At 36.2% G+C, this 11,106-nt stretch overlaps 1 protein-coding gene across 1 annotated transcript; it reads left to right on the top strand.

Annotated features, from left to right (window-relative positions):
* Positions 1 to 814: 814 nt before the first annotated feature.
* LOC118894097 (keratin-associated protein 24-1) lies at positions 815 to 1,563 on the top strand. Its single transcript, XM_036849775.1, is given in 2 exon segments — positions 815 to 1,205; positions 1,208 to 1,563. Coding segments are annotated over 2 exon segments (747 nt in total).
* The last annotated feature ends 9,543 nt before the right edge of the window (positions 1,564 to 11,106 follow it).

Genomic DNA, 11,106 nt, shown 5'->3' with positions numbered 1-11,106 from the left:
TAGTCAATCAGGAAGGTACAGTCTTGAGAAACTGGCATTCTTTGATATTACATATTGTAGAAACTCTTTAAGAAAGGGATCTCATAGAAGGCTTGGTTACTTAGCAACCACTGACCCCTGGGAACAAGTTCATTTTTGGCCTTGTGTAGGTTACTAAGTCTTACTGGGAATGCTGTGAGTCTTACAGATGGAATTTTCCAAACAGATGAGAAATTGTCACCAGTACATGGCCTGGCACAGTTAAGAGGATAGCACATATTTGGGGGAAGCAATTCTTTCTCTTAATATTTAAATGCCTTACCCTCTCTTTTGAGCAACAGTGTGGAGACAGTCAAAGTATTCAGCTTATTTTAGATTATAGGATCAAGTCCTGCAATATTTTGCAGTAGTCAAAGGAGTGGAAAAGTCCAGGTTCTTTGTTTTACGTGGATTCTTATTAACATTTTGACAACCATGCTACAGAAGCCCATAGACACATGATCCCTTGTTTACCACTGATCGACAGATGAGAGTTTACCTATTAACATTGAAATCACAATTCACCAAAACTATGGTCTACAGATGATGAGTGATGGGTGATGGTCAAAATGGTGATTATAGATACTCTGAAGAATCAAAATAAACTTATTTTTATATGAGTGTGAAGACATCAGCAGCTGTAGCTAAACAACACACTAATGAAATGTTGCTATGTTATTATTATCCCAGGCAGTGAGAAGGAAGACAGTCTGGAGAGGATGCAGAAAATCACCAGGGAAGATATAAAAGGTCATCAAGCCACAGGCTCACCATACCCTCACGGCCATCACTGAGCATGCACTCAGGCTCCATGTCTCTTCTGGGCTATCCTGGGAATTGCAGTGGCACATCCTACAGAACTCACTGCTATATTTCTGTTGCTCTTTGCTCCAGTGATGTAAGCCCTACCTTTGGGCTTGCCTTACCCAGTAGCTACCAAGGAAATCTCTGGCTCCTGGATAACTGCCAAGAAACCCATGATGAAGCACCAAGCTGTGAATCTCCCAACTGTGAGACCAAGAGCTGCACCACAAGTTGTGACCAATCAAACTCATCTGTGTCCTCCAACTCTCCAACAGTGGGCAAAATATGCAGTGCCTGTGAAACCACCAACACGGGACCCAGCCCCAGCTGCAACCCGTGCACTCAGACCAAGGGGTATGTATCCGATTGCTGCACACCCAGCTATGTACATCCAAAGCCTTCCAAAGCCTCAGCAATGGCTTCAAACGCTTTGGGCAACTTAACTGTTTATCCAAGAGTTTCTGGCCCCTAAACAGCTACAGACTGGGTAGTTTGGGGTATAGAAGCTACAAAAATCTTGGCTTCATACACAGTGGCTTCCCACCATCATGTTATATTACCAACAGCTGCCAATCCCAAAGCTATTTAATAAGAAATTGCCAATACCTGTATTATTGGCCCAGGAGCTGCCAACCACTAAGCTATTTTTCAAGAAACTTCTGGTCTCTGAGCTGTATACCAAGTACCTTTCCTCCTGCGAGGTATTTATGTAGTGGCTGCAGATCTCTAAATTGCTATTGATCAACTTACTGCATTTATAGCTGTTAGAAATTGTCCAATGGGGCAGATTCTACTGCGCTGTCACCCTTTCAAATATTCTGCTGAATTACTTCATATATCTTAAGAATCGTGTTCCATTAACCGTAAATATAACTCCAGGACTTGTTAACAATAACCATTATCACCTGCTAGCTTTTTTCTGTTGCTTTCTTAATGCCCTTTGTGTTGAAGGCAGATCCTGAAGGTAGCATTATTGTTTCTGACATTGAATATGACAGACACACTGAAGAGATTCCATATGAAATACAATGCAATACAGCTTTCTTATTTGGGCTGTCACTGTCGCTTATCTGCCAATGCAACTATCCCCGACCTTTCCTGATAAAGTCTCCTTGGTCTGACTGGTGATTCCAGCACATTCTTTCAAGATTGTTCTGCTTTTTATCAATAGTTTTGCCGATTGCCTAACTAGCATCTTGCTAATAAGCTATGAGATAACATCATCTTAAACATTCTGAGTTGAGCTATTTCATGCTTCCCCTACTGCCTGAATAAGGATGTGCAAGCAGAAATGTCCAACTAGAGTTCAAAATCAGAAGACTTTCAGCAAATATTCTCTTCCAAAGAAGACATAACACATTGGATTGGCTGGCACTTGGCTTTTGTTCTCAATGCCTAGGAGAGAGCCTCAGAAGTAGCAGAAACACAAACATTGTTGAAAGAATGACAAAATACTCTCATAGATGCTTCATGAGTAGTAATAATCTATGTTCACGATTCTGCTAAAATTCTCCCCTGTTGCTTTATTGCTTTCTGATTGCCAAAACAATCCTGGTACATAGTTAATAAGCAAATTTCTATTGGGAAATAATGATTTTCATTTTGCTTTATTTCATATTCACTAAAGTTTTGTCAGTGTTCTGGGCAAATGCATAATATTTTTGAAACAGTAATTTCCTGCTGCTTAGTTTGTAGCTTAATTAAAAATATAAAGAAAATAGACTATGAATTCCCAGTACTTTTATTTGTTTTGTATTGTTCTATTTTTAACACATTAAGTGGTATTTCTCTTAGAGTGTCTGTGATTGATATTTACATAGGGAAATTTGGGGAGAAATTATAAAATAAATCAATTTAACAAAAATTATCTAAAATATTAAATGTATGTATATTTCCCTGAAAATATGTGTATTTAATTTTGTCGATAAGATTTGGACTTTGGAATAAATTTAATCTTGAACTCTGAGAAGTGATTTAACTCCAAAAACGCTTTCTAAAAATTGAAAATAAAATCATCCATCTCGGTGAAAAAGAAAAAAAAAATCCATCCTAAAACTTTTTTGTATATAAAAAGCAAATTATATTTAAAGTCAAATAAAATGGCCCCTGGAGATGGGTGTAACTGGAGAGTGGAAAGATGGGGAAGGATCATCAATATCAATAGTCAATGAATAAGATTAAAACTCATGAAGTGTACGAATGGGGCTACCATTTTATTTATTCATTCAGGAGGCCTAGTATGTATAGAAAAGGCTTATAGAAAGAATATTAATGTATTGCTCCTGTGTGAACATGTTTGGGGACAGTCAAATCACTCCTTTGTGAGTTCATTCTATTTTCAGAGAATTCTATTTGTTGAAAATTTCTTCTTTATATTGAGAAAAATCTAATTGTCCTTAGCAACCATCCATTAACCATGTAGGGCCAGTTTAACTCCTTTAACATAGGACAGGTGTTCAAGTATTTGAAAATAATTACTATGTCCCAGCTGAGTATTCAGTTGTCTAGACTAAGCACACATTCTTTCTCTTTACAAACTTTAATAGAAAACCTATTCTTTGAGGTGTTGAATGAGACTCTTTGGGGATATCAAGATTTATAGATCCTGCTCTCAAGAACTATTCAGAGAAGTCATATACTGAAACAAACATAATACTGCCTCAACCATTTTAAGTACAATATAAAATAAATCAGAGGAAGGACTCTAAATGGAAGAATGAAAGCATATTTGGTGGAAGAACTGGCATTGGAATAATGCTTGAACTGTGAGGAGACTAGGATATGAGAATACAATGAGAGGGGAAAAAAAGAATGGGGGTAAGAGATACATTTGAAAAAAAGGTATAGCTTACTTTGCCCTAAGAAAAGCAAACATAAGCTCCCCCATGAGAAAAAAATGGGAGAAAATACAGGAAATTAGATTAAACATATTGGAGAGGAAATACTTCCTTAATTAAAGATAAACAAATAAGCAATAGTTACAAAATAAAAGATTTGTAAATATCGACTACAGCAAAGTCAAAAGCTCCTGATATAGATCTCATAAAGGCATTAAAAATAAAGCATGAGTGTGTGCGGGGTGGTTAGGGGGCAAATGAGAAATCTCTGTACTTTTCTACTTAATAGGTCCACATAAAGTGTGACATATTTCATGTATAACCACACATGTATCAACAAATACTTCTCTACGTTATCAATCTATCTATATACGTATGAATAGAATAAAAATGCTAGAAAAACACAATCTAAGTTGTTCTAGCCTTACAGGAGTTTTAGGAATGGTAGTTGGTGATTCTCAGAATGATTTTTCGACTAAACAGTTCTGCTTTGATTCCGTAAGTAATTTAAAAAATTAAAAGCAAAATAAAAAGACAGTACTGAGAAATAAAGTTGATCCCACCCTCTGACTTTGTAGAGTGTATAATCAACAACCTCTTCTATGCTGCTATTCAATAAAAATGTTGAATAGGAAAGCGAAACAGGCATCAGTCCTCTGTAGCACATTGCCTTCTAGAACATCATAGAATGTGAAGATTCATATGTCTGTCCTGTTCAATTTCAGTTAGCCAAAAAATATGATTAATAAATTATGCACTGTGTCCATAACTCCAATGGCAGCTAATTTGTAGAACCCAGCAGAGGTCTTTTTATATTTGTACTTATAAATACCAAATGAATCACTTCTTTTCCCATACTTTTCACTGCATAGCTGACCAACACTTTCTGCCTCTCAAATAAAAGGAGACCATTTATTTTTTATTAAAAAAATAGCTATAGGTTTAGAATATTACTTTTTACAGCTGTAAAAATTTTATCAATCTAAATATAAGCATTCAAGTCTTTACGCTTATCTTATCTCCTTCCTTTATACAAAGCAGAGAAAGGAATACAACAAATTCACCTGTACATCTACTATCCTAAGGGCTATAAATCAAACAAAACTCTACCCCGAAATTTACTTAACACGCAATCTACTTAAAGGCTGATTAAAGTTTCTGTTTTAATTCATATTCTTAAAAGTTTATATTTAGATGACTAACAATTTACTTTATAATAAAGTTTTGATGAGTTAATAAAGCTACTACAATTGGTATGCTATCAAAGGTATGCTATATTCATAACTGTATGATCTTCATGTTTGTTTCTGTCTGCTATCTTAAAACTATAATTTTTAGCCAGTATCTTTTGGAATCCTTCTTTCATGTATCTTATTTTCTGATGGATAAGAAATAAATCTCCATAATTTCTAAGCCCAGTGCAAACATTGATAGATTTTTAAAACTTTGTCCACTGAGTTTCTTAATTGTGTCTTTTTCTTTGAGTTCTGGTCAAAATGCCTGTCAGAGTTCTCAGTATACAGTTAGTGTGCTACCCATGATTCACTTTAGGAAAATGGATCTGATCTTCCAGGAGGCCCTTGATGAATAGCGAGCTCACCTGATGGTTCAATTAATGATGTTGTCATTCCCAATATCACGAAAGACTATTTCAAAACCATGTAACTCTATAATTATTCATAAGCACCAACACTGTACTCTCCATGCTAAAATTTCCACCTACACCAGTGCCTGCTGAAATCACAGTTCTGAGATTCACTTCAGAAGTGAATCAGAAAGAAAGTGAATCCTTGATCAGATGTTGTCTCAGACCTAATGAAATTATTTCTTCAGCTACTCTCTACACTCCCTGTGCTTGTTCTTTTTGTCTGTTATTTTAATGTGACTGACAGTTGAGATTTAGTAAATCACAGAGCTGTCGATCTATAGTCAGGTCACTGACAGATCAAAAGAAAACAGAAGCTCAGATCATACCTTTGTTTTCTGTGCCTTGTTGTCTGGAGTCCTGAAAACTGTAGATGACACTATTGTTGACTGCCCTCATTCCAGGTTCTCACATACTTAAAGGGAATATTATTCAAAAATACAAAGTAATTTGCAGGGCAGAAACAGAGACACAGATGTAGAGAACAAAGGTATCAACACCAAGGGGGGAAAGTGGCAGGGGGGATGGTGGTGTGATGAATTGGGAGATTGGGATTGACATATATACACTAATATGTATAAAATAGATAACTAATAAGAACCTGCTATATAAAAAAATAAAAAAGATAAATTTCAAAAATTCAAAAAAACAAGTAATTCTCTTAATTAACAAATATATATGTGACTTCCAAATTTACATTTAGATACTGTTATTTAAAAGAATGATGTTAAAGTTTCTTTATCTAAACAATATTCTAAATCCAGAATTATTCTTTTCAAAAAGAAAGAATAAAGATTTTAAGTCCAGAATCCTTTCTTTCAAAAGTAATTATGATAAAAATAATTACTATTGTCATCATTACTTTTTACTGTGAAACATTTCTCATCTGGGGTGTGGACACTGAGAATAGAGGATTACAAATTATACTAACACAGAATCTGCTCTTTCTTATCAACCTGCATGTGTTCTCAGTCATCTTTAATAAGTAGTAGACTTTTTTGAACTCTGTTCTCTTGGATCGGGGAACACATTGTATCTCTTCTTTGTACTACAAGAACTGGGTGCTATGTGAATCATGAGTCACTTTTCAGCCTACAGACTCAAAGAGAGATACTAAGTGCTTTTTACTGTGTGTGACACCATGATTCACATATCATGGGTGTAGCAGAGTGATTTGCAGAAGAACTTGAATTTTAATCCTGAATCTGCCACTCACAAGTTGTATAGCTTAAGCTGCGCCTTAATCCTTTGAGCCTCTATAAAATGAGGGACTTTCTGAGAATTAAGTGAGATAGTATATAAAACGCCCTGATACAGTGCCTGGGAATGGTGCACAACAAATGGCAGCAACATTATCATGTTAAGAAGAAAAAAGATGCTCAAATTCACCAACACTACAGGCTATATTCTGTATAGAATCTACATTCTGCAACACAGAGTGAGACAGTATATGGAAATGGATCAAATGGTGTTATACCTACAGAAGAAAAATATTTAAAACTTTGATCCCAGACAGAAGTAAAATCTTTGGATAGAACCATATAGAACTTAGAACTTGTGCTCCTGATCTTGTATAAATTTGAGGGAAATAATACTGTAGGCTGAGAATAAACAATTTTTTCAAAGAAAAAGACTTAACTTGGGACTTCCCTGGTGGTCCAGTTATTAAGAATCCGCCTTCAAATGCAGAGGATGCAGGTTTGATCTCTGGTCAGGGAAGTAAGATCCCACGTGCCATGTGCCATAGGGCAACTAAGCCCATGTGCCACAACTATGGAGCCCACGTGCTCTGGAGCCCACATGCCCCAACTAGAGAACCTGAGCGCTGCAACTAGAGAGAAGAGCGTACACTGCAATGAAGGATGAAAGATCCTGCGTGCTGCAACTAAGATCCAACATAGCCATAAATAAATAAATAAATAAATAAATAAATAAATAAATAAATATTTTTGAAAAAGTGATCATTTCAAATTACATAATAAAAAAAAGAAGACTTAACTTGAGTCAATAAAGCTCTTATTTCTGGCTTGGAACACACAGCATATATTACCTCCATCAACAATGAAAGAAGAGGGTGAGGGAGACAGGGATGGAGAGAGGAGGGAGGATTAGAGGGGAGTCAGTAGAGAAGAGAGAGAGAGAGAAGGAGGGAGAGGGAGCGGGGCGGGATAGAAATGGTGGGGGGAGGGTGGAAAAAAGAAGAAATGGGAAAGAATAGGGAAAGAAAGAGAAGGAAACGGAAGAGGATAGTATAATCCTTTCTTCCCCCCCCCCAAAAAAAACCCTTCCTACCCCAATATGAGAATCATTAACCTGGGTATCCCAATAAACTAGAGAGACCCTCAAACTGGAAACCAATCTCCTCCTGTTCTGGGCCTCCTTGCCATGGTGGACAACATCTGACTCCCAGAAATCCATCTCCCGCAAATTTATAAATGTGGGTCTCAAATAAAGTTTGATTTTCTACTAAAGCTAATGGCTTCTTTAACAATTATCCTGGGACTAGATAAAAGCAATAACTATGCCAACTTTATGAGTAATTGTGAATAAATATGTGTGCTTGTTACGTGTATGTACATATACATATATTTTTTTTATCGTGGTTCTTGAACTTGCGTATATATCTCGAAGTCATAGTTCTAGTGCTTTTGAAAATACGTATTTACCACTTGCTCTGCTTTAATTATCTGTCTAACACTTGGACATGATAATAAAAATAAATATGGCATCTCCATAACTTAGAAAACTTGATAGAAAGAATTTAGCTAGAATATTTTTTTTCCTTTTTTTCTTGTCTCTCTTGAAATATAGGTAATGGAGATGTTAAACATAACAGTACAATCCAGCCTGAGGCATAGAACATCTACATTTCTTGTTGCTTTCAGGTAAAATCTAGTGCTGTTATAAAATATTAATAAAAACATAATATAAAAGCACAAGTATTCCACTGACCTGGTCTGACAGGTCTATTTGACAGAAAGAGTTGTGGTGGCTTTTAAGGAAGTCGTTTCTGTTTATTCCTGAAGAAGCATGAACTCATTAGTCTGAAAAGATCTTAAACAACCTGAAGGTGAAGGTGCAGTGAAGGTGAAGCCTCAACCACAGGTAAACGATGGAAGGGAAACTCATATACACAATTCCTGGGAGAAGTACTCCTGGGAAGCACACACTGAAACAAGGATTTTATGTTATTTAGGATTTTTAGGTGATGACAGTTAAACCAAACACAAAAGCAGCCCTAATCCTTCATCTCTAATCTAAATACAGGATACTATTTCATTCTTTTGATTCCAATGTAATCCATGTTCTATCAAGAGCATAAGCATACCTCAACTCCAGAGCCCCAAGCCCTGAAGATCTCTTGTTTCCAGTGGTTGCAAAACAACATTTCATGCCATCAAGACCTGTTTAGTAAATTTATTCTATACCTGAAAATTTGCAGATATTTGCCATTATTTCCTTGTAAGAAATGGCAATGCAACATGTTCTCAAATAAGCTGCTAAGATCATGGTTTTTGTGATCACTGCCCAAACAGGAGGGAATGTCAACGAACAAGACTTTTAGAGGCAATGTGTTGATTTTAAAACGTCTGTGTGTGATCACGTGGAGGTCTCTCCCTGTGTCTCATTCCTTAGAGGCCTCTAACCATTTTGCCATCCTGCAAGAGAACATGGAACCAAAAAACAATTCTAGAAAAGCCATTTATGCCCATGTCTTTAATATGCAAAACCAATGCATTTTTTAAGTGAATAGTCCTTCAACTCTCCTGTATGAAAACTAGAGTACATACTACTCTATTTAAAATAGATAACCAACAAGGTCCTACCATATAGCACAGGGAACTCTGCTCAGTATTCTGTAATAACTTAAATGGGAAAGGAATTTGAAAAAGAATAGATACTGTATATGTATAAACTGACTCACTTTGCTGTACACTTGAAACTAACACAACATTGTTAATCAATTATGCTCCAACATAAAATAAAAATTTAACAACAAACAAATAAACAAACAAAACCTAAAGGCCATTTGGATGGTTATCTGGTGACCTCTGGGAAAGCATGCATGTTCATGGGAATAATTACAGTGTGGCCTGTCACTGAAGCGAGGGCAGACAGATGGTTAGGAACAAGGGTAGTAGTGCATGATCATACAAGGGAACTTGCCGTGGAGTCAGAAGACCATTCTGTACTCTTGATTTTGCCACCATATAGTTGTGTGACTAATATAAACACATATTCTCTCTGGACCCCAATTTCCCTAACCAGTAAAATGAGAAGGTTGTATTTAATGTGCCCTTACACCTCTAAAATAGGGTGATTCAAACATTCTAGATAAAACCTGTGTTAAAATATTTTATGGTGTTTGACTATGCCTTCATTCCCTATGTTCCCCTCCCAAAGTGCTTATTGGGATCCACCCAAGCCCAGCCAATATCTTCTAATGATACAGGCAGCTTTTAATTACATGTGGCCAATAAGCCGTTTAGTCACAAGAGATGCACTTAGCTCTGGCACACCCTAATTACTAAATTGCCAAGAGTTAGTAATAAAATCTTTATACCTAACTTACATATTTCCTCAAGACACTGCATTTTGGCTAATGCTAGTTTATGTTTGAAGGGAAGGAAAAAAAAAGAAGTGTCCATAAAAGATCTGAATTTCCACTGAGTTAATTTTCTGAGAAGCTGCAAACTGCAGTCATTTTAACTGAGACTCCACCCTTTGCATAAAACATGTACACCTAAGTACACTAGTAAAACCTGCTTGGCCCTCAGGCCAGCTTGTTAAACTTTTCACTAGACACCAGCCCCTGATGTCTGATGGATTGTATTTCACAACTGAAGACATTAATGTTATAATAAGGTAATAATAAGGTACAAGCTAATGTTGGCCGTTTAATCTCTACAACTTATTAACCTTTTAAAAGAGTAAAATAACAAAAGTCTGACATATTTTTTCAAGCAACATATTAACTCGGTTTCACTTGGGCTGGGATCTGGACTCCTTCCAACAGTTGGTGAAAAGGATTACTAATTCATATATTCCTTCCTCATGTGAAGATCCAGAGATATCATCTGTTTATCTTTAAAAGCAAACAATAAAAGGAAAATACAAAGAAAAGACGGGCATGCTGATCGATGCAATCATCTTACTTAGAAACTCAAAGAATTCCAAAAATGAAACATTTATTTTAACCAGGCACCAGAATATAACCTGATTGCAGGGGCAGATAGGGGAAGATAGCAGAGGAAGTCTCCAGGAGTAGATTACCTTCAAATAGTGCAATCTTTTACAGGCTAAAAAGCAATGTGAAGAATTTTTACTTAGGTTCTAAAACTCCTGCCTAGTTTTGGTTGCTGAAATCAGTCCAAGTCGTGATATTTCCATGTAAAGCAGGACCAAGTACAATCATTCCTCAGTATCTCCAGGGGATTGGTTCCAGGACCCCCGTGGATAGCAAAATCCAAGAATGCTGAAGTCCCTTATATGAAATGGAATAGTATTTGCATATAATCTATGAACTTCTTCCTGTATACTTTAAATCATCTCTTGATTGCTTATAATAATTTACTATATATAGCTTACCATTACAAAGTAAATGCTATGAAATGAGTTGTAAATGCAATATAAATGCTATGTAAGTAGTTGTCAGTTGCTGGAATGAGACAAATTCAAGTTTTGCTTTTTAGAACTTTCTGGATTTTTTTTTTTAATATTTTCAGTCCTCCATTGATTGAATCCATGGATATGGAACCTGTAGATTTGGTGAGCTGACTGTAGGGTTTTTCCTCTCTCTCT

The sequence above is a fragment of the Balaenoptera musculus genome, chromosome 4 (assembly GCF_009873245.2).
Source record: "Balaenoptera musculus isolate JJ_BM4_2016_0621 chromosome 4, mBalMus1.pri.v3, whole genome shotgun sequence".
Taxonomy (NCBI): domain Eukaryota; kingdom Metazoa; phylum Chordata; class Mammalia; order Artiodactyla; family Balaenopteridae; genus Balaenoptera; species Balaenoptera musculus.
The sequence above is the reverse complement of the archived record's forward strand: the minus strand, read 5'-3'. Positions and strand labels throughout refer to the sequence as shown.